Source organism: Ambystoma mexicanum, chromosome 9, assembly GCF_040938575.1.
Source record: "Ambystoma mexicanum isolate Mex_15411 chromosome 9, UKY_AmexF1_1, whole genome shotgun sequence".
Taxonomy (NCBI): domain Eukaryota; kingdom Metazoa; phylum Chordata; class Amphibia; order Caudata; family Ambystomatidae; genus Ambystoma; species Ambystoma mexicanum.
This window is the reverse complement of record NC_090931.1, coordinates 1,139,191,326-1,139,215,188: the sequence shown is the minus strand read 5'-3', so window position 1 is coordinate 1,139,215,188 and position 23,863 is coordinate 1,139,191,326. Positions and strand designations below refer to the sequence as shown.

The 23,863-nt window shown below is 50.0% G+C and overlaps 1 protein-coding gene across 3 annotated transcripts in view; it reads left to right on the top strand.

Moving 5' to 3' along the window:
• Nucleotides 1-23,863, top strand: part of ACVR2A (activin A receptor type 2A) — an 853,417-nt gene that overhangs the window by 331,788 nt on the left and 497,766 nt on the right. For 2 of the 3 annotated variants that reach the window (XM_069616513.1, XM_069616515.1), the window contains one exon: nt 15,996-16,019. The exons of the other annotated variant lie outside the window; for it this stretch is intronic. In XM_069616513.1, coding sequence (XP_069472614.1) covers nt 15,996-16,019 — 24 coding nt within the window. The remainder of the gene's footprint in view (nt 1-15,995; nt 16,020-23,863) is intronic. 3 annotated transcript variants of the gene reach the window in all.

The following is a 23,863-nucleotide window of genomic DNA, read 5'->3' as shown; positions in this document are numbered from 1 at the left end:
CTCTGTGCTACTCTGTCTGAAAGAAAGGGCTATTACTGCATAGCTATGGTGTTCCTGTCACACTTCATTCATATATGCCCTTTTTCTGCCTCTACACATTGCCACTATCCCTTTAATCAGGTGGTGGGTCCCTCCCCAAGTGGGTGGGTGTGCTGTCCGATTCGCCATGGTTGCCTTGCTGTTGCTGTACCACAAGCTACAGTCTCTGCACCGGCTTTCGTATTTGTCATTTATATAGCGTCTTACACCAAGGCGCTGTACAAGACCAATTTTCAGTACACTTGAATGAAGAAAATAATATAATAGAGAAATATTAAATGACTACAATGAAACTAAAATACAGTTAAGATTGAAGTAACAATGTTTTCAGAACAGCACGGAAAGTAGAATAGTGTGAATAGACTGCAAACAAAGGGGAAGAGCATTCCAATAGAGAGGAACCAACAATGAAAAAGAGCGGAACCGTGAAGAAGCACGTGGAGGACTGGGTACAATTAGAAGAAAGTGGCATTGACAGTAAAGAGAACGAGATGGAACATAAGAAAAGAAGAGAGGGAAGATAAATGGGAGAAAAACCATAGAAGGACTTGAATACTATACAGACAAAGTTGAATTTCAGTTGTGAGTGGAAAGATAGCCATCGAAGAGAGGGCAGAGAGCCAAAAATTGAGCCAGGAGTAGAAAAGGAATACAAGAGACGAATAGAGGAATTAAAAGCAGACTTTGGAGGCGCTAAGAGAGACTGGGAGACCAAAGAGAAGTACAGAGCAGTAGAATAGTCTTGAAATAATTAAGGAAGAGATTAGAGGCTTAGTGGCACTGAAAGTTACAAGGTATAACTTTACGAATATTGAAAAGATGGAAATGACAGGAGCAAGAAGTAATAGAAATGTGATGAGCTAAAGAAAGATTAGTGTCAAGATGGAAGCCAAGATTGCAGGCAGTAAGAGAAAAAGGCAGATTGGAAGGAGAGAATAAAACAAAGGGAGGAGGAACGGGCAAAGGGATAGTATTTTCTGGGAAAAAGAACTTCAGATTTAGAGGGATTGAGGACAGGAAAGTGGTCGGACATCCAGGTTTTGATAGCAGAGAGACATGCTAAGAGATTCATGTGTCTAGTAGGTGTGAAAGAAGAGATAGAAATAGTTAGGTGTCATCAGCATAAAAAAGATGAGATGTTAGCCAAAGGAGAAAAGTAAAGAGAGAAGAGAAATGGGCCAAGAACAGACCCTTGTGGAACACTGTGCGAAAGAGGAAGATACTGAGTAGGTGCAGTTTGATAGATAGGATTGAAACCATGCAAATACAGAACCAAAAACCCAAGAGGAAAGGGATTGGAGAAGTGGTGTGATCCACTGTGTAAAAGGTAGCGGATAGATCCAAGAGTGTAAGAATAGAAGAGTGTTTAGCATAGTGAGCAGCAAGAAGAGTCGCAGACCGAAAGAAGAGCCGTTTCAGTGGAGTGAAGGGGTCAACAACCAGACTATAAACGAGGTAAGATAGAATTAAGGGTGACAAAGGAAGAAAAAGGGGAGTAAACAAGACATTCCAACAATCTGGAAAGGTAAGGAAGGAGAGGGGTGAGACGAAAATTAGAAAGAATAGCAGGGTCCAAAGAAGGTTTTTTTATGAAAGGAAGAATAATGCCATGGGAAAAAACCAGTTATGAGAGAAATATTAAGACTAGTAATATAAGAAATCAGTGAGAGATATATTTTAGGAATAAGGTTAGAGGGAACAGGATATTTGGGAAAAGCAGTAGGATGAAACCCGCAAGATAAGCAAAGAGTTATCGGAATTAGATAGGTGAGAAGGAAGAAAGAACCATAGTAGATGGAGGGTAAGCAGGGCACGAAGACGGCAGTGAAGTAAGGGAAATAGAAGAACAAAGAGAATCCACTTTAGAAGTGAAGAAGTTAGCAAAGTCAGATGCAGTAAGCATTGAAGAGAGAATTATCAGGGGGAGTCAGTAGACTAGAAAGGGATTGGAAGAGACACCGGGGGTGGGATGATTGAGAGTGCAAGAGATCAGAGTAGTAGAGACGTTTTTAGAAGAGAGTGCATTGTCATGCAAAGTATAAGAAGAGAATGACACACCATCTGATATAGAAGAGATTTATGCCAGCGATGCTCCAAGTGACGGTAGACCTGGAAGTGAACATAAAAGAGCCAGATTCAGAGATGTAGGGAGGGGAGAGAGACCGTAAGAATCAATGATGGCAAGAATGGAGGGCTTCCCCATAGTTGCCCTGCTGCAACCGTTACAACAGACTTCTCTATATGCGCCCGCTGGATTCTGCATTCTAGAGGGGGAATCTCCCTGAACTCCCCTCTCCGGCACTTACCTCTGTGGTGCATGGGGCCAAAGAGATGTCTTCATGGGGCGTAGCAGCTGGCGTGTGCCCAGTATTCGCGGAATATCTGCACTCTGCTTACTTCCTCGTTGGCGTCTTGAGCGCAATCATTGTGCTTGTCTGCCTGCTGATGTCAGCAAGATGGCTGCTGCTCAGTGGCTGTGATGCATGCCTGGGGCATGTAGTCCGTGCTTCCTTGTCCCAGTTGGCTTTTCTGGTCCTGGCTACTGCTGCATAGTGTGCCCTGCTGAAGGGACATGTCAGCAGGCGTGTGGGCATGAGAGCCTTCCATGTTATAATTATAATTGTTATGTTTATAGCACGCTTAATACTGGAGACCAGTTTCTAAGCACGAGACCGGGATTTGAACCTCTGTTGCTATGTGTTGTCTTGCTTCCAAGATAAATAAAATTGCCCCTTAGCTATCCTCCCGGTTGTGGAACCCTGACCCTGGCCCTAATTATAAATTATTTGAGCCACCTGTAGTTCTCTTGCCTGCCTGCTACTGACACATTTACTTCTTTGGAGGGGTCAGCTGTCCCGAAGTGATTCTCGTGGTCTTAGTAAACAAGCTACCGGTGGTGACCCTGTGGTTTTATTCAAGATTTCCAATCAGTAGTTAATTCCAAGAGTTGTCCCACAATACCCCCTACGAGGACAGACACCAGGATCTTTCCTGAGGTACCTGTTGCAGAGCTAAAGTGTAGCACTCTTACCACTTAAAGTCAACTGGGGCTAGACAAGGAACCACATTTCTGAAGGCCATCTACCTATCCATGCTTATGCCAAGGTTCCCTGTGTTCCTTCTGGTCTATTGACAGGGTCTTGGCACAAGGTCTTGGTTATTTACTTTTTTTTTTAAGTGGGCAGGGTAATGAAAGTTTACTTCCACGAAATGGCAGACTGCAGTGAAGACCGGAAATCTCTTTTTGCATACTCCTATCACACAAGTCACAATCAGAGTGACAAACTAGGGTGCACCGCTGTGCTCAAAGTTCTGCATTGGGTAGAGACTCATTTGGAGTGGGGTGGAGTGGAGTGACCAAACACACATTGCTATTGCCAAACCTTCCTCTGCATGCTTCTTATCCCCCTCTGAATACTTGGACCTGTGGCTTTACAGTCACCAGCACTTTGCTGCAAACAAGTGTCCTTAAGCTACTTGATTAGGGAACCTGCCCTCCCAGCCCACAGCTCAACCCTCCTCCAGAGACCAGTTCTTTATGAAGTTGCAGGTTTTTGTATACCCCTGCTGCAAGAGCTCTTATTTCATGGAGAAGACGAGGCCCTTCTACAGCTGCAGGCTACCGCAAATCTTCTGCCCGTGACCTTGGTCTAAGGGCTAGACTGTAATTTGCTCCCTTAACCCCATGTCGGAAGTAGGATTGTTTTGTTTTACTCCTCTAGCTCTTCCTGTGCTCTTGGGCCTGCCCTTTTAAAACAAATGTAATTGTATTTTGTTATAGTCATAAGACTTTTCACAAATACAAAAAAATACATATACAATTATTTCTTGTCTACTAAAAGACTCATTCTCCAGCATGGGGTCTGGCATGGATTCACATGCTCATGAATATTCCCCGTCGTCAGGCTGGGAATCCTCGGTAAAGAAAAAACCAGTATCAGTTTCGTTTCTGATCTGTCTTTCGTAGTAATAACCAATCACTGGTCTCTGCGTCATACTGACCACAGCCAATGACTGCCCTCTACCTAAGCACCGCCTCTGGCAGCCATCTTCAGATTTTTACCGCACGTTCATGTGTTGGGATCCTCGTGCTATTGCTCTCGAGCGTTAGTGCTATTTTTTCGCGCTTTTCACAAAAAACTTCGATTCTTTCGGTCAAAAGAGCCTCAAGCTCCACCGATCCTACATCCGATCAACGGGGACCCGTGTCGGATTCATCTGTGCCCCTCAAGGGTGAAGAGCCCGGTCTCGGAGATGGCCCAGGAGAAGGGAAGCTCGACGCCCGGAAAGCTGTTCAGGGTCTGCCCTGGATGCCAGCTGCAGAACGTCTTCAAGGAGGACGAACACTCTTTCTGCCTTTACTGCCTTCATGAGGACAAGACGCACGTGGAGAAGGACTGTGCGTTTTGCGGCAACATGTCGGAACGGACCATGAAGGACCGCCATCAACGTCTCGCCAACTGGCTGGAGGGTAAGAGCCCGTCTGGCGAGAAGAAGAAGAAATCCGAGCGGTCTTCTAAGACCTTTGAGGGCGCCCCGGCGACGGGGGCCCAACATAAGGCCAAGCACCGCGAGTCCGCTGGCACCGGGAGCGCCGAACGGTCGGGCTCTACGGGCGCCAGGCAGGGCGCACCCTCCCCGGCACCATCAACCACGAGCCAACGCTCTGGGTCGGGTAAGAGGAAGGCCGAGCACCCGGCGAAGCTCCTGGAGAGGCCCCGGTCGAGCTCTAAGGCAGAGGAGGAGCGTGGCAGTGCCCCCTCCCTCAAGGATAAGGCGGTGAGCGCACCTAAGGTGGTGAAGGCCTTGATCCATCCGACCAAGCCCTCTATCGAAACGGTCGCGGCGGCCCTGGCTCAGCCTGTGGTGACTGCACCAGTGGTGGCGACCTCAGGGCCCAGAATCTCCCTGCCTCCTCGGAGGGAGTCTTCCTTTGTGCCCATCGATAGGACCCCCGTGAAACCCTCCGTGGGGAAGAAGGGGGGGCAGGGCGTTGTCGTAGAGTCGGCCTCAACCTCAGAGGAGGAGCTGATCGAGGTCTTAAGCCACAGCCTAGGCGTGGAAGAAGGCCAGCCCGTCGGAATGGACCCCGACGCAGGTGACGACGACATCGTCGAGGATACCGACGGGGCCCCTGCTCGCCCGTCGGATTCCCCTCTGCCAGCGCCGCAAGACAACTCGGCGGCCATTTTGTTGGCCATACAGTCCTTATGCTCCGAGATAAGGACGAGGCTACCGTTACCGACGGAGGAACCTCTCCCGTCGGGGGATCCAGAACCGGGACCTTCTGGTGTTCCCCCTACCAAGAAAAGAAGGATCCATCCACCACCTCCTTTTCAACCGTCGCGCCCCTTCCAGCCCTCCTCCCCGTCCACCCGAGGGGATGATACGGGGACTGACACGGCAGCGACGGGTACGGACGACGAGGCATACGACGAGGATTTTCCGTCGTCGCCTCCCACCAGGGCCTCTCCGCCCGACGAGATCGGATCTTTCCACTCCATGATCTCCAGGGCTTCCGAGCTTTTCCAACTCTGCCCTGAGGAGAAGAAAAAGGAAGGCTTCCTTTATCAGCGGCGCGAGGCCAAGAGGAAGACGGTCCTCGCAGTGCCTCTGTTGGACGACATTTGGGATGAGGGCCTTTCCCTCCTCAAGAACCCTTCCACGACGCCAGCTAGAAGAGACCGGTACGAGAAAAAGTACCTGGTCCCGGACACGGCCCCCCTATGCCTCCGGGCGCAGCCTACCCCGGACTCCGTCGTCTCCGCGGCAGCCAGGAAGAAAGCGGGGCGGGGGTGCGGCCTCCACATCGACTTCCCCGCCGGACGGCGAGGGAAAGAAATTGGATACTATGGGACAGTCATCTCGTCGGCAGCGACGACGATTAAAGCGGCCAACGCCTTGGCTATCGTGGCCCGCTACGACAGGGAGCTCTGGTACAAGATAGCTCCCCTGCTGGATTTTCTGCCGGACGACAAGAGGGCGGAGGCCCTTGAGATCCTGCAGGAAGGTGAGGTGACCTCGGACCACGCCATCACCGTGGCGACGGACATCGCCGACACTGGGTTCCGCCAGCTGGGCAACGGCGTTTGCCTTCGACGTCGTGGATGGCTCAAAGCTACGGACTTCCGGCAGGACGTCCAGACCAGAGTCCTGGACATGCCCTTCGACGGGAACAACCTGTTTGGGAAGACAGTGGACGATTCCCTTCAGGCCATCAAGGCGGATACTGAGACGGCCCGGGCCCTTGGAGTCCTGCAACGACGGACGCCCTTTCGGAGCGGCGGAGGCAAGGGCGCCTCCAAAGGTTCCGGCGGCGGTTTCGCTTCCTACCGTCAAGCGGCCCGCTCGTCGTCGCAAGAGGCCTACAGAGGACGAGGCAAGTCTAGCGGACCCCGCCGTCGTCGCCAAGGAGGTCAAGGCGGCAAGGCCGCGTCCAAGCAGGATTGAACCGGCCGTGGGGTCGGGCCCCCACCGAAGCACCCCGGTGGGAGGCCGGCTGGCGGGCTTCGTCAGCGTGTGGGAGTCCATCTCCACCGACCGTTGGGTGCTGGACGCCCTGGCCCGGGGCCACGCGCTCGAGTTTCAAAGAAGGTGCCCGCGCGTCCCCCCCGTGGCCAGGAAAGAACTTCACGTCCCTCAACTTCTCCTGGAGGTAAAGGCGATGCTCAGAAAGGGCGCCATCGAACTCGTCCCAAAGAGGCTTCGGGGCTCCGGAGTCTACTCGAGATACTTCCTCGTGAGGAAGAAGACGGGAGGATGGTGCCCCATCCTAGACCTGCGACGTCTGAACAAGTTCATCAAGGCGCAGAAGTTCCGGATGGTCACCCTCCAGCACGTCCTGGGTCAGCTGGAGGAAGGAGACTTCCTATCGTCGTTGGATTTGGAGGATGCCTACTTCCACATTCCCATCCTAAAGGGGCACCGCAAATTCCTCAGATTCGTGGTCCAAGGGCGTCATTACCAGTTCAAAGCCCTTCCCTTCGGACTACGGTCGGCACCCAGGGTATTCACCAAGTGCCTCGCACCGGTGGCGGCGCAGCTGCGCCGCGAGGGGATTCACGTCTACCCCTACCTGGACGACTGGCTCATCCGCGCCAAGACGAGGGAGCTCGCCGTGGTCCACACGGCAAGGACCGTCCAACTCCTCACGGACCTGGGATTCTCCGTGAACTACGCCAAATCCCACCTGGTGCCCGCTCAAGTCGCACTGTTTCTGGGAGCGAGGCTCGACACAGTGTCCCTTCTGGCCTCCCCGTCGGAGGAGAGGACCAGGACCATCTTGGGCAAGGTGCAACGGATGTTGGTGGCCGACGCGGCCAAAGTGAGGTCCATCAAGTCCCTCCTCGGGATGATGTCTTCCTGCATCTACCTCATTCCCATGTGCAGGCTCCGGATGCGCCCGTTGCAAGAATTCCTGGATGCGCGCTGGATCCAGACGACGGGCAGCTTCGAGGAAAGGATCAAGCTCGACGAGAGTTTCCGACGAGCGATACGGTGGTGGGGCACCCGCGCGCATCTGACGGCGGGCATGGACTTCCAGACCCCAGCCCACCAGGAGACTGTGACCACGGATGCCTCCCTGGAAGGGTGGGGAGCGCACACCGAAAATCTGCACGCAAGGGGACTCTGGCTCCCGACGGAGAAGTCCCTGCATATCAACGTCCTGGAGCTCCGTGCAGTGTTTTGGGCCCTCAGGTCCTTCCTTCCGTCCCTCAAGGGCAAGGTGGTGAGGATCTTCACCGACAACACCACCACCATGTTTTACATCAGGAAACAGGGCGGAACCAGGTCCCCAGCGCTGTCCAAGGAGGCGCAGGACCTGTGGCATTGGGCCGTCGCCCAAGGGATTTTTCTGGTGCCGTTTCATCTGGCAGGGATAAAAAACACCATCGCCGACTCACTCAGCAGGGAGCTGCGCTCGTGCCACGAGTGGGAACTACGGCAGGATCTGGTGGATCGCCTCTTCCGACGGTGGGGCACACCCCAGATCGACCTGTTCGCGACGGCGACGAACACCAAGTGCCGGAGGTTCGCCAGCAGGTTTCCCCAGACGAGGAGCATGGGCGATGCTTTCTCGTTCCCCTGGGAGGGCCTGTTCCTCTACGCGTTCCCTCCCTTGCCTCTGCTAATCCGGCTCGTCAACCAGCTCAAGAGGTCACGGTGCAGGATGATCCTCGTCGCACCTGCGTGGCCGAGGCAGATATGGTTCCCGGACCTTCTGGACTTGTCAGCGTCCCCGCCGATCAAGCTGCCGGCGGACGCGGATCTACTCTCCAGGGAAGGAGGCGCCATCCTCCACCACGACCCGAAGTCACTGAACTTGCAGGCCTGGCTCCTGCAGCGCTAGAGTTTGGAGGATACGACATACCGGCCGATTGCAGAGAGGTTCTTGCAAAGGCCAGGGCGTCCTCGACTCTTAAATGCTACGGACACAAATGGAAGAGGTTCTCTGTCTGGTGCCACGCACAGAAGATTAACCCTCTACGGATTACGGCTCCCCAAGTACTGCCGTACCTGCTGACGCTGGCCAAAGCTGGTCTGGCACACGCGTCCATCAAGATTCATCTTGCTTCGATCTCCCGATACACCAGAACCACGGGGCGGACGTCCTTGTGGTCTCATCGTCTGGTGAAAGAGTTCATGAAGGGACTGTTCAGATCGTTCCCGCCGGTGAAGGCTCCGGCCCCGGCGTGGGAGCTCAACGTGGTGCTGACCAAGCTCATGGGACCTCCGTTCGAGCCTCTGCACTCGGCCCCGTTGAAGTTTCTATCGTGGAAAACAGCTTTTCTTGTGGCCATCACCTCCGCACGACGAGTGGGAGAGATCCAGGCCCTTTCCTGCAAGGCCCCGTACTTGACTTTCCACGACACGAGGGTAGTGCTCAGGACGCACCCCTCCTTCATGCCCAAGGTACCGTCGGACTTCCATCTCAACGAACCCTTGGTGTTACCTGTGTTCTTCCCGTCGCCTTCGTCGCCGGCTGAGAGGACTTTGCACTCGCTGGATGTAGCTAGAGCGCTGAAGTTCTACGTGGACCGCACGAAGGGTTTTCGGAAGACGTCACAACTCTTTGTGAACTTTGGACCTGTCAATCAGGGGAAGGCTCTCTCGAAGGCTTCCATCTCCAGATGGCTCTCCGGCTGTATCATGTGCTGTCACCGGTTGGCAAACCGACCGCTGCCTGGCCGTCCGAGAGCCCATTCCACCAGAGCGATCGCAGCTACCACGGCGTTCCTATCTGGTGTGCCCCTGCTGGACATATGCAGGGCTGCTACGTGGAGGTCGACGCACACCTTCACGAAATTCTACTGCGTCGACCGGGATTCCAGGGAGGAGTCCAGGGTCGGCCAAGCAGTGCTGCGCAACCTGTTCGCCTGAGGTGAGCCTGGTGAGGAGGTAAGATGCTTAATGTTGAGTTGATGTGATGCTTAATGTTGAGCCTTTGCCACCTCCCGTGGTTGTGCATGTGTGTACTGCTATGTATTCTTTATTCATGAGCATGTGAATCCATGCCAGACCCCATGCTGGAGAAGGAACAAGTTACTTACCTGTAACTGTTGTTCTCCAGCATGGGTCTGGCATGGATTCACATGCGAACCCTCCCGCCTACCCCTCTGCGGCTCTTCACTTGGTCATACTGCCACTTCACGTGCTTCCAAATCTGAAGATGGCTGCCAGAGGCGGTGCTTAGGTAGAGGGCAGTCATTGGCTGTGGTCAGTATGACGCAGAGACCAGTGATTGGTTATTACTACGAAAGACAGATCAGAAACGAAACTGATACTGGTTTTTTCTTTACCGAGGATTCCCAGCCTGACGACGGGGAATATTCATGAGCATGTGAATCCATGCCAGACCCATGCTGGAGAACAACAGTTACAGGTAAGTAACTTGTTCCTTAATTCTTGTCAATTAAAATACTTAGAAACATTTTAGGGAATGAAAAAACAAAAAAGGTCAGAAAGAAAGGGAGTGAAGTATGATAACCAGCATAAGACTCCAACTACCCTAAATTGAGTAGTTGACTTATTTCATCATAAAAGAATATAACATTTGAGATTTATTTGATAATTTGATCAAATCTAGAGCGTTTAAAAATCTGAGTACTTCCAGAACCATGCTCCGTTCATGCCCCAATGTTAATCTCTCCCAAAAAGGGTGGGATGTAAACCATTCCTCATTCAGAACAAAGCGAGAGAAGTGTTTTATACTTCACTACACTCTATAACTGTATGTTTCAGAGTTTGTACTTGTGGGGAACTGCACAAGCCGCACCCTAGGGACGTCAACTCTGCTCTCGATCTTGCTCGAACCTCCCTGATCGGTAACCGATTAATCCTCAATCTTAAAAATTCTGTTCTCCACCTTGAATTAGGGAGACTGGAGAGAGTAACTTGTCCACTATTTCCCTCAGTCAGGACATCACTGAGGAGGCTCCCATATGTGAGTGGAGTGCTAGATCTTGATACAGTGTATCCCTCTCCAGAAGTGATATATGTATAAGGATTATAAGTATAGTATTAGTCTGCTATGCAGGTGGGCCGCCAAAGATGATCAACCCAACTTGTATCGCAGACTAGCCATTGGAAGTGAGTGAGAGATTCAGTGCTTTCTTCCAAATGCGCCTCTCCATTCTTACCCAGTCTACAGACCAGGAACGAGGGTCTATTTCCATACCATAGAGCAGTTTCGGAATAACTTTGCTGCTGTAAAATCTTCTCAATTGGAGTATGGAAAACCTGCAGTAACGTGCATTTAGTCCCTTCATTTGGGAGCAGAGTTGATCCGCCACCTCAATCTATTCATTATAGGTACCATAGACAGACTTGAAGTGAGCACAAATCCAAGTATTTGACCTCTGGCACCACTGGAATAGATGTTCCATGTAGTTGCCAGTCTAATCCAGGGACACGTTTCCCCCTCTGGTGGAATCTGACTATATTCGATTTGGTTGGATTTATAGTCCGTTCATTTACCTCTGCATATTGATTGAAGACATCCAACTGTCTTTGGAGACCCACAGGCGTGTAGTCCAACAAGACTACATCGTCTGTGTAAGACAGCCACAATATGTTCCTTAACCCAATCTTGGGTCTGGCCTGAGAGCTTGGAGACAAAGCCTGCTCCACATCCGAAAGGTACCGGTTGAAGAGGCAGGGGGCCAATCTGCACCCCTGTCTATGGGCTGTGTAAGAATTCCCTCGCCATCCAGGCGAACCTTTATTTTAGAATTAGTGTGTAAATGAATCCAGATGGTTAAGAGGCCCCCTGGGAGTGACCAATTCTGAAGTTTACTCCAAAGATGACCACGATTGATCGTATCTAAGGCTGAAGAAAGATCCAACTATGCGCCTTACAGAGTTTGACCCGCTTTCAACCATGCTTGCCCTTTTAGTGATGCCGTTTAGAGATGTAGAGACCCCTCCTAAAACTGATGTGCTGTCTATGAAGAATACCCCAACTGTCTGCCCAAGCCTCTAGTTCTATTAGAACTGCTTCTGCAAAGATTTTACTATCCACGTTTAGTGATGCTATTGGACGGTAATTGGGGTGGGGGAGTCCGAACCCCCTTTTTATAGATTGGAATTATTAATGTTGTTTGCCATGACTCTAGAAGCTCTCTAAACTAAGATATTCTTGAACATTTCCCACAGAATCCTGGACCACAGAGGAGGATCGGCCCTCATAATAGTCAACCCATTGGGCTCTGATGCACGAGAGGAAGATGTCTTTCTAATCAGCACCTTAATCGCTTCCTTGGAAAGATTATTATCCCACGGAACCAGATTAACCCAATTGAACTAAGTCAGAGTCTGCTTTCCTATAGTTCAATGTAGTGGGAGCGCCATACCCCTTTGGGAATCGTGGTTGCTTGCATTGCTGACTGGGAATTCCCCTCCCGATTTACTAGTTCCCAAACGTTAAGCAAGGAATGGGTTCCCAGACATTTGAGTTTGAGCATCTGCTCGCTATTGCTTCGAAGGTGTAAACATCTGTGACCGAGACCACCCTTTTGTATGCTTTTTTTTTTACGCTGTTGTGAATAACTCGTGCTTGAAACTGCGTTTTTCTAATGGATCGGATCTCCTTCCTCGTGGCCCTTTTCCGTATGTTGGTCTCCTCATCAAAATCGTGTTTGTGCACCCTCCTCATAGTAGCGGACACTTGGCCTGGTTCATCCAATGACCACAAAAACTCCCAAAAGAGATTAGGGTTATGGAGAGCTTCAAGCTCACCCACCTCGCCATCTTTCAAAACAGAATGCAGTTTCTTATTTAATGTTTTCCCATTTCCCTTAAATTTTGAGTTGCGGGACCCAGCCTGGTTCACAACCAATGCAGGGTACAGCATTTTGTCCAAATGACATAAGGCAGCACTCGGTTTAAGAACTAGCATTTCATGGTTGCTGAGAGAGGAAGTTTTTACCTCCAAAATAACTACATTGACCAAACAGTTCAGGTGATAGAAAAACATAGTCAATGATCTTTTGCTAACCTGCCCTCCAGGGCAAGAGGAGTATCACCAGGGATGGAACTGTTAGCCATCTTCAGATTCCAACCCTGCAGAAACTCGAACCAGATCTTCCAATTAACTTTGGGCTTACTACCCCTTAGGCCAGTGGGGGGACCCTGAATTAGGCAGTAGGAGTTTAAGTACCCTGCAATAATCAATCCAGCACCCTCATTTAACGATGGAATATTAGACAAAAGTGATGCTAAGGCGCACAAGAAATCGCCAAGATTGGAGGTTGCAGGGTTCCAGTTCAGATTTATTAGTACTGCAGGTTTAAGATTATCCTGCCCCACCCTTATTCAGCGATAGGCCACCGTGGCTAAAATTCAAAGGGTCGAAGGAGCCATGTCTCCTGAAGCAACACTGTCGTGGAGACCAAAAGGGCTGCCACCCTCTCTTTTGTCAAACTACTGAAACCCAGCGTATTCCAACATAACAGCAAAACCTTCCCCCCTACCGAACGTGAGGCATCTGTCAGGCCGAGCTGTACAAAGATCTGGGAGACTATCTGGGGAAGGAGCGATATTACTGTGGACTGTGTCCTGTTGTCTACCCGCCTCCCCCTTATTCTTGTAGAAGAACCTTCCCCTTCCTGAGTTATACAAGGTCTCAAAGCTCCTGACTTCTACCCGACTTCGCGTCTCGGGATTACACCCCCACCCTCCCCTCGCTGTGGGGTGAAGATGACAACATGAAGCCCATTTTCTTAAACTCTTCTCCCGCTGCCAACAAGGCATCCAAAACCATGCAAGATTTGAAGCCGATCTCTACAGCATCTGTTCTAGATTCAAAGGGAAAGCATACATAGTCTATATCCAACGTAGAAAATAGAGATCCAGAATAGATCTGGTAATGGCCAGAACTCTCGTCCGATTTAAAACACATCCACTCTTCCCTCCCGGCAACTGGTGTACCCATATTCTAGGCAGTGCAAAAGGACCTCTCAGCAGCCTTCTCCGGGCCCAAATGTGGATTCTCCTTTTCTTCTTGGGCACCCAAGCACACAGGCAAAGAGGTGCCAGCCTCACCAGCAGCTCCACCACCCACAACCACTTCAACAGAGCAAACACTGCCTCTATTTCCCTAATTGGAACAGTACACTGCTTCTTTCTTTGGATGAAGATTGGGGCCCATTTAATAGGTTGAACAGCGGGGCCGTGCACTGCCCCCATTGGCCGGGCTGCGGCTGGAGCAATGCTGGAGCCGGGCAAGTTTGTGTTGAAAAATCCCTTGCTTCTTGGGGCACCTTCACTTTAGGAATGACTTGGGGCTCTGCTGGAATCTGGACAATTGGTGTCCGAGTGATTTTCAGGTTCCTCGCTCGAAGTCTCCTCATGAAATTCCGGGTCCCCACATTCTTTTTTGTTTTCTGTTTTTTTGACTTTGGGGCGGAATCTCCCCCCTGAGGAATAGACCTTACGTTATTGTTTTTGTTCTTCTTTTTTATATTCGCTTCCCTCGAAGAGGGAATCAAGGCAGAGAAGAACTTTTTAGGCAAAGTGAAGGAGATATTCCAATAGGGTAGGAGTGCATCAGCTTCCTGGAGTCTTCCTCAGTTTTCCATTTCAAGCTCGATGTTGTAGGATGACCCCTTGTTCCTTTCCTTGGTCATCTGGATCATCGCTGGCTCAGGGTGCAAGCCCCTAAAGACCGAATCCGCACATAATGAAAAAGCTCTGTACTTACCAGGTGGTTTCTTGTTGTTGCAGCAGTTTTCATAGAACCCATCGACATGAGTACGTAACTCTGGATCCTGGAGTGGGCGATTACTTGAGATCCTCACCCTCCGAGGTCCCTCCCCCGGGGGTCATAATTATTTGGAGACGAGTGTCTACCACATTTCTCGTAGACTTCTACTACGGGTTCTCTACTGCTGCTTTTTCTTGTGAGGTTTTTGGTTTGCCCATTGACCTCTGGAACTCTTCTTTAGGGTCTCTTCTGGCCTTTCCTGGTGTTCGCTGCGGAATCTGCACCTGTAGACATCCGACTTCCAACTAAGCGGATGGCCTATTTAACTTCCTCTCATTGTTTCCTATGGAACTTTCAACCTGCTCTGTAATTTTCGTAAAGTCCTGCTTTGCATTTGTCCAATGGTGCATGGATGTTAACATTGTGGCTAATCTTGGTAACACTGTAAATATTTCCCCTGAAATGATTTGTAGAAGTAACTGTTGCTGACATGCCTTATTCCCTTTGCAAGCCTTTTGCTATGGTTAAGTGTTTTCTACCTGTTACGGCTATGATGTATTATAATGTGTGCATTTGCATTATTGATTTGGTGTGTTGCTCTAGGCCATATGGATTTTTAACAGTATTTGTCCTCACTGGTTAAACATGTTTAGGTCCCTTTCCTGCCTATCCCTTACCTGTTTGTTAGGTCCTGGCCCCCGGTCTAGGCTTCAACATTTATAACATGGATGTGTTGTATCTTAAGGATACTGTACAAAATTGTGCTGGGCTTTATCTGCTTTCTAGGTTTGGTGTTTCCCTTGTTTTCCCTACCGCCCTGTTAATTGTTGTTGGGTGCCTACCTGTGTTAGTGGGCACACATGTAGACGGTGGAGTTAGGGGAGTCATTTTTAACATTTACTTTTTTAAAAAAAAATATTTGCATAAACTATTCTACCATAAGTACTTATTTTGACTGGATAGATTTCTGTGTGACTTAATAAATACATTCTATATTTTCCATATATCAGTGTAGTGTTTTTTTCTAGTGATGTGTGGTCTGATTGTACTTTTGTGTCAGCTTACTACCGCAACCTGAAAGTGGAGCCTGCTAGGTCTGTCCATGTTACTATCTCGAGAGAGATTTGGCTTTCCTTTCTTGTTGGGTGTGTTAGCTTCCCCTTGGGGGTAGATGTTGTAGTGACCTCAACATAGGGTCGTACAAAAATTGTCTTCACATGCAGCATCTCGTGAGGTCGCAGCAGCGGAAACATTTTTGTATATGACCCATGTACAATGATATTTTCGGTATCCTTGTTAAATTATATAATTTCGGTCAATATTTTTCGTCTAAAAGTGCCATTCTCCACATCTAAAATAGGAACTCGTAACATTAAAACGCTTAAGAAAATGTTAACTGATGAAGCCAGAATAGGTTGGTGGGCAAGGCATATCACTTACTACGGGTGATTGCAGGATAGGTTTTGTTTTTTTCTTTAAAGAATGCAAACTGCCATCTTGATATTTTGTTTGCAGAAAAATGTGTTTTAAACTACGAAATACGTATGTTTGCACAAAAGCAATGTGCCAAAATAGGCACACATGTTTGAGGACTAGATAGTCTCGAATACATTGCATGCGTTAAAGCTTAATTGACAAAGCATCACTTTATGTTCACTTTTCAGGTCAGGTTTTGACGTTTAAGAGTTTGCTAATGTGTTTACACTTCTGTCTTTTACAAGTAGTAATGTCTTTGAATTGTTTTCTTCGCAAGCACGCCTTTCACATAATGATAGAGGTAAGATAAGACCTGCTTCTTCCAGTAAGGTTTTTGTAAATGTGGTAATAGTGCACAGTTAATGCTTTAACATTGCCTGACGTTTGCATGGCATTCAAAAGGATTTTTGTTTAAGTGGCATGTCTTTATGCATGCTTTCCAAAAACGTGTCATTGCCTTAGATAATGCATGGCATTTAAAAAAAAAAGTTTGCGTTCCACCATGCCTAGGTAATGCCGATTTGTAGCTTAATAGCGATCTGCTGTCACATGGTTACACACTGAGAATAGTTGGAAACAGAAAACCTAAAATCGGTCTGCTTAACCAAATACCTTTTTAATTAATGGCTGACTTCTGAAAGTGTTTTTAAAACTGTCATTTTTTTTGGAGTGGGTAACAAAACTATCTTTTAGGACAAATATTGCTTATGCATTTTTTTAAATTTATGTACAAATGTTAACTCTGCGATTTTAAGTCACATGTATGGCCTTTTCTTTTCTGTATTACATTTTGACTGCACAATCCCTTTCACTGACTTGACATACAGCTGTGGTTTGGGAACATTGCTTTGAGAGATGATCAGGCACATAAGCTCTATTGTAGCCCAAGTCTTTCCTCATAGTGCCATATGAATATGTAATAAATCCCAGAAGCAAAATAAAGTCTTTGCCACAGGAAATTGATTTCAGGGACAGTATAAGTTTAAGTGAAAAACGGGTTCCCGTGGAAATAAAAGGAAAAATTAATGTGACAACAGCGGCAGTATTATTTAACCACTTAGAAATGTGTTGAGAATTCATGAAGTCCTTTTCTCTTCTGTACTCCTGTCTGAGGGAACACCAGCAACTACTATATCATACAGAACAGTGTGATATGCTCAATATTTTGTACTCCACCCTTCACCACCTTACGTCACGGTTTTGCTTTTCAGACGCATGTAATGACCTCGGAACTACTCGCCCTATTGCACGGACCAAAAGTTATTGGACTCAGGAAGGCAATAATACACACCTAGACCAACAGTTGGAATATAATTGGCTCTTACAGGCCCTTTATTCACGCGAATTTTAAGCATACAAATAACTATTGGAATAAATGCAATTGGTTATACATAAACACACAAACAAGCATGAATGCAAAGGGTCTACATCACGATTAGTGCAGTTGTAGGAGAAAACTTCATCTCCGCCACAACCCAGTCCCAAGGCAGGTAAGCAGAGAGATCACACCTACTAACGGGGTCTGGAGCAGAGCGTCCTCCCTCTCAGCAAGGCTTCATCACCCAGGGTTCAAATTCCCTGTCATCGGGATACCTCGCTTCTTATGGGGGACAAATCCCTGCCCCTCATCGTTTGCAAAATGCCCCCGGACGAAGGACAGACCGCAAGCATTGGAGCCAAAGAGCGGAAAAATCCAGACACTAGTGGAAAAAACACAGCTTGTCTCATTCGCGTTCATTCCCAACACCCCTTATCAATGCACCTGCACATCTGACTCCCCTCTCAGCTCGTCCTTGAGCGAACAATACAACAACTATCCCTCATAGTGAGCTCCTCTGTTTCATAGTATAATATTGCAACTGTTTTCATGTCTGCCTTCTGCACTCACAGAAATGTAAACTTTAATTGCGGTTTGTAAGTGAATATCCAAAATGCCAGCACACCGGTGCTATGTTTTAGCTCATTTTCGCACATGCTTTACACTCCACCCTTTGACGAACAACTGCCATAACACAATGAATGAATGAAGACAGTTTCCGAAATTGACGAAACATCCTCATCAAATTGGGAATACAAAAAATACAACAAACAACCAAAACAAAAAACACAGCAAAAATACAAATAAAAACATAACACAATGCCTCTGAAATCAATGAAAACAATTGATCCCACCAGTTCCCGCCCTGGTCCTGAGTAACTTGAGAAATCAAGTCCTTAAGCTTCTCAATAGAACGGGAACGATCATCCAGATCAAAACACATCCCTTCCACGGCATTACAACCCAAATTATGTATCAAAAACAAATAATCAATAGAACCCCTGTTCTGCAAAATACCCTTTCTAAAATGTCTGTTGTCTAATAGTAGCTCAAAGCTTGAGAGGTTTCATTAAGCCCTTGAACTGCCACACCGGCCACTCTAATCAAGGATTTACAGCCCCCAGCAGCCAAACGCACACCAAGGAAAATGCAAGCGCCAAAACCTCAGGTTTAGACAACAAATGCACATTAGCATCACAGTGCGGGGACAGGCCAATATGATGAACAGAAAGTGTAAAACGACGAATAGCAGGCTGCACAGGAAACCTCAGCAAACTGAGGCTTGTCAAAGCACAAGGGCAACCAGAAATGTTAGCAGGAATATAAGAGTAAGTAAAGTTACCACAGGATAACAGCCAACCAATAGGAAGCTTCACATGCCGAAGATGACTGGCAGTTAAAACACTAAAATTACGAAACCTAGTATTAGACACATCAGTGCAAACGGACATAGATCCAGTACATAAGTGGTTCTCAAAATCAGTCACAGCACGATCATTAGTGAAGTCCAATTGTTGATATTTGCCAATGCGACATGGATCACATGAGTCATGAAACAGCAAACATCAGCAGGAGCAATGTCATAAGTGACAACGTGTCATATTCCTCCGTTTGCGATCAGTGTCCAAAGACAACTTGCAGTACTCCTAGACAGAAAAATAATTCAGTACATCAGAATCTTGAACTAGAGATTATGCAGTACTCCAAAACCGTGTTGCAGTAGAGGGTGGCGTAAGCACGGCCACAAGACATGTAGAAATCAAGTATGCAGCATCATGAACATCAGCCAGGCAAAAGTGCGAGATATTCAATACTTGACGGGCTAGAAAAACCCATACATTTCAGGCTGCTCAACAATCATGCTGCACAAAAGACACAGAAGTTAAAGAAGGGGGCAAAACATCACACCCATGACCACAACGTTTTCTCAAGAAGTTGCAGTACAATGTAGTAGATATGGCATCAGGCAACGCCGTAAAATCAAAGCTGCTAGTCGTCATCCAGACCAACAAATCCAGTTGTAGGATGGAGAAATTTGTCACCTCATCTTGCATGTCCACGGACCCTCGTGAATGGACTGAACACAAATCCACTAACGCAAACATCACCCACAGGGTCTGGAAAAAATCAAATTTCAGAAAAAAACAAGTACTCTTACGTCCCGCCCCCTTTCCTCCATACTGCATGGGTGTCCCTCGCGAGGGACGGGAGACTGAACCTTTTTCACCAAACAAATCTTCTTCCCCTCTAAATTTAGAGGCGCGGCCCTGGGAGCATCCACTGCCCTGACTCCGCCGCCGTCCGGTGCCACACCTCAGTCCCCTTTTCCGTGTCAATGGGAACGGGCCGAATTCATCAGCGCTCCTGGGTTTGGCTTTTTGTATGTAATTCCACGCACAGATTCTTTCTCTATCTTCTTTTGTCTTTTTATCATTTAGGTACTGGGTCCTCAGACGCCACAGCTCCTCCCCGGCGCATGTCGACCTCGACAGGGTTCAGCAGGTGCCCATCCTGCAACGGGCTCTTCCCGATTTTAGACCCCCATGCCCTCTGCCTATGTTGCCTTGGCCCAGACCACGGTTGGCAAACCTGTTCGGCGTGCGGCTTGCTGTCCTCGAAAGTGCTGAAGAACAGACCAGCCAGGTGGAGGGAGCTCTTTCAGCAGTCTACTCCTGAGGATCTCAAGAACTTCGTGAAACATTGATCCATGCCCGAGGTAGGGCCTAGATTTTCATCCGCAACCCGCAAGGGAGACTCCTTCCCTGGGACACTGCTGCGCGGGAGGGACCGGTCAGGTCCTTATAACGACAAACGCACCGAGGCTGTCAAAGCTACCGGGCTGAGGGGTCCTCGGATCCTCCTGGTGCCAGTGTCGAGAGGCCACCAGTCTCTATTACTGGGCTTGCGCCTGAGGGGCTCTGCCTTGTACCAGCATCATGGCCGAGGGGCTACGCCCTGTTACCGGCAGTACGTCCAAGGGGGCACCTAAACGTAGCTCTAACGACCCCCGGGTCGAGGTTGGTATACCTACGGGTATGTGCCCGAGGAGCAGGGCAAGTCGCTCGCCTCACACTTAAGAGCAACACGTCGCAGCCACGTGGTAGGCAGCTCAACAAAATGGGCGACGTGCCAGAAAAGGACACCCGTTCGACATCTCTGCCTGACTTTGGCAAAGAACGAGTATCAAGGTGGGACTCGCATCAAACAGGTACGTGGCCTACGTCCTACCCTTCTTATGCACAAGACTGTTTCCCTTTGCGTCCGTATGTACAGGGTCGGCAGTGGCCTCAGCTGCCTCCTAGCTACCCCATCCGTGCCCTCCTCGTCGTCGTCTTCGGCCAGCAAGGACTGGATCTTTGAGAGGTTCCTCGGCCTCATGAAGTCTCCTCAGATGGGGGCTTTCATCAAGTATGCTGTCAGGGAAGTCCTTCCCGCTATGCTAGCGGCACCACAGACGCCTCCTCCGGCTCCCCAGCCTAATCCACGGGCAGGTGCCATACCAGCCTCCTCTTCTTCCTCAGCCTCCGGCCGTGGCCCCAGACCCCCATCCTCCGGCTCCGATACCCCCCCCCCCCCCCCCCCCCCCTCCTCCTGCTCCTCCTCCACAGGATCCACCAGACCATCTGGATACTGATGAGGAAGAGGATCCTGACACACCATCATCGGACAGGGCCATCAAAGTGCATCACTCGGGCCATGGCGGAATACCTGGGCCTCCCCCAACCCCAGGTAGAGCAGCCAGCAGAGGGCGTCCTCGCTGAAGTCCTCACGAGGCGCCCTTCTGCCAGAACAGGGATTCCACTACAGGCCGACGTGGTGTCCCTCACCAAGAAAGGTTGGCTCAAACCCCACTCTGTCCAGCCAGTCAACCGGCACCTGGACGCCAAGTAGAGGCAGATGGAGGGGTATACACTCTTGCTCTCCTCCCACCCTCAGCCACACTCCTCAGTGATCACTCCGGCATTACTGTACTCCAAGCCTCAGTCGTCCTTGTCTTCGTCATCTACGGTGCTGTTCGGCAAGGAGGAGAAAACCTTGCAGGCATACGGTAAGAAGCTGTATTCCAATGCTTCCTTGCATCTGAGACAGGCTAACGCAGATGCCAGGCTGGCAGCCGCCAACCAGAGATTATGGCAGGAAATTGCCGACTTACTCCCGGAACTCCCTGCCCACAGCCAATTGCGTTTTAAGGCAGAGCTGAAGCCAAGCTTGTGGCTCTGGATATCATGGAGTCCACCCTGGCACATTTTGATAACTCTGGACGTGCCATCTGTATTGCCACGGATATGAGAAGGATGGCCTGGCTCACGGCAACCAAGTTCAACCCAGATGTCAAGGAATGCATTCTAGATCTGCCCTTCGAGGGCAGTGACCTCCTTCACTCCAGCACGGATGAGGAGCTGGACAAAAAGAACAGCAGCTCTCAGACGGCTAAGTCTTTATCCATACTGACAAAGACCACACCCAAGCTCACAGTCTCAGCAACGCTTGGATAAGGGTCGCTCTTCTGGAGGCTTCCGCAGCTTCCAGGAACGGAGGTCTAGGCAGCCGCAATGCTCGCCGACCCCTAGTCAGCGCAAGCATCAAAAAGGGGGGGGGGGCAAGGGCTTTTTCCCATCCCCCTCCTCTGCCTCCGAGGCTAAGAAGTCTTGATAACACCCCTCCGAGTCCACGGGTCTCCAGTGGGGGACAGGCTTGTTCATGCTCACTTTTGGCGACTGAACTTTGCGGACCGCTGGATCCTGTCAGTAGTCTCCTCGGGGTACCGTCTACCTATTCCTGCCTCTCCTCCTCGCCCTCAAGTTGGGACAGCAACTCTTTTGGTGGAGATTCGGTCACTCGTCCTGAGCCAGGCCGTGGAGGAAGTCCCAGCCTCCCAGCGAGACTCGGGCTTTTACTCCAGGATCTTTGAAAAAGAACCAGGCTGGCCTGAGGGTTGTACTGGACCTTTCTACCCCAACCTCTCCTTACCTATTCAGAGATTCAAGATGGTTACGCCAGCCTTTATTGCGGAGACATTGTGCAAGGGAGACTGTGTGTGCTCCCTGGATCTGAAGGGCGCTTATCTGCATGTCCAAATGTGGCAACCCCATCGTTCTTGCCTCCTCTACAGAATCATGAGCTGCCATTTTCAGTACAAGGTCCTACCGTTTGGCCTCAACTCAGCTCCCAGGGTCTTTACCAGGCTCATGAATGCTGTTGCAGCCCTACTCCGGATGCAGGGCCTCCATATATACCCCTACCTAGACGACTGGCTCGTCAGGGCTACATCTCAAGAAGCAGTTCACCATTCCTCCCATGCACTGATGAACACACTACACGACCTGGGCTTTTCGCTCAATCTCAAGTCACAGCTACAACCGCGCAGTCTTTGACCTTCCTGGGCCTCATCTGGGACACGTCCTCTGAGGGGAAGACCCTCTTGGAGCGCAAGACCTTGGCCATCAGGAGGGCCACGTCCCACTTTCTCAGCCGAGGCGCTACTTCGGCTTGGTGGTACCAGAATCTCCTGGGTCTTTTTGCAGCGGTACTGTTGGCCGTCCCCCACACAAGACTCATGATGAGGCGGATTCAGCTCTACTTGCAAGCGTCATGGACCAAGGAAAGGGGCTCTCAGTCCGAAATGAGCAAGATCCCCATTGCTCTCCACCTGGATCTCGCATGGTGCCCCAGGGAGTGCAACCTGCGGACAGGCAAGCCCTTCAGGCCCCCCTTCCCACAGGTGACGATTACCACAGACTCCTCCCTCGAGGGCTGGGGAGCCACCCTGGAGGATCTCTCGGTCCCCGGCACGTGGACCCGTTAGGAACAAGAATACCACATCAATTGGCTGGAACTGAACGCCATCTGGTTAGCGCTCAGAGCCTTCCTCCCCTGTCTCAAGGGGAAGGTTGTCCTCATCCAGACGGACAACTCGACCAGTATGTACTAAATCAGCAAGCAAGGGGGGGGACCAGGTCCCTGATCGACATGTGAGAATGGGCCTTGGAGAATGAGATTTTCATCACGGCAGTCCACCTTCCGGGGGAATCCAACCTGGAAGCGGACAGGCTCAGCAGGTTGGGAGCAGACAACTACGAGTGGCATCTGAACGACCTTGTTGCACAGATGGGGCTTCCCCCAGGTGGATCTCTTTTCCACCAGGCACAACAAAAACAAGTGCTCCCAGTTCGTCTCCTCGCAGGGGCAGCGCCTAGGCTCCCTGGGCGACGCCTTATGGATCCGGTGGAATGGCATGTCAGCATACGCCTTCCTGCCCACTCCACTGATTCACAGAGTACTTTGCAAGTTCAAGGAGTCTCACCAGCTCAACGTCATTCTGATAGCTCCATGGTGGCCAGCCAGGCCATGGTTCTCTGAGCTGCTCAGCCTCTCGGAGGTCCCTCCAATCCACCTCCCGACTGACCCGGCACATCATCTGACGCAGCAGGGAGGCAAGGTCGTCCACCCCGCCCCTCAGAAGCTGGCCCTCAGAACGTGGTTCCTGAGCAGGTGACGCTCAGTCACCTCAACCTATCCCAAGCCAATCTGGAAATCATACAGGGGGCTAGGAGCAAGGCTACCAGAGCCCAGTATAAAAGTAAATGGACCAGGTTCTGCCACTGGGCGCACTCCAAGGCTATCGACCCGCTGGCTTGTTCATTGGAAGATGTGCTGTCATTCTGGGCGCACCTCGCCACCTCTGGCGTGCAGGTGGACACCTGCTGCACATACCTTTTAAGCCACTGGGGCCTACAGGAATTCAGAGGAAGGGGTCTTCTCCTCCAACCCGATAGTCAGGAGACATTTGGCCGGGCTCCCTAGACTCTACCCGCCCATCAGAAAGC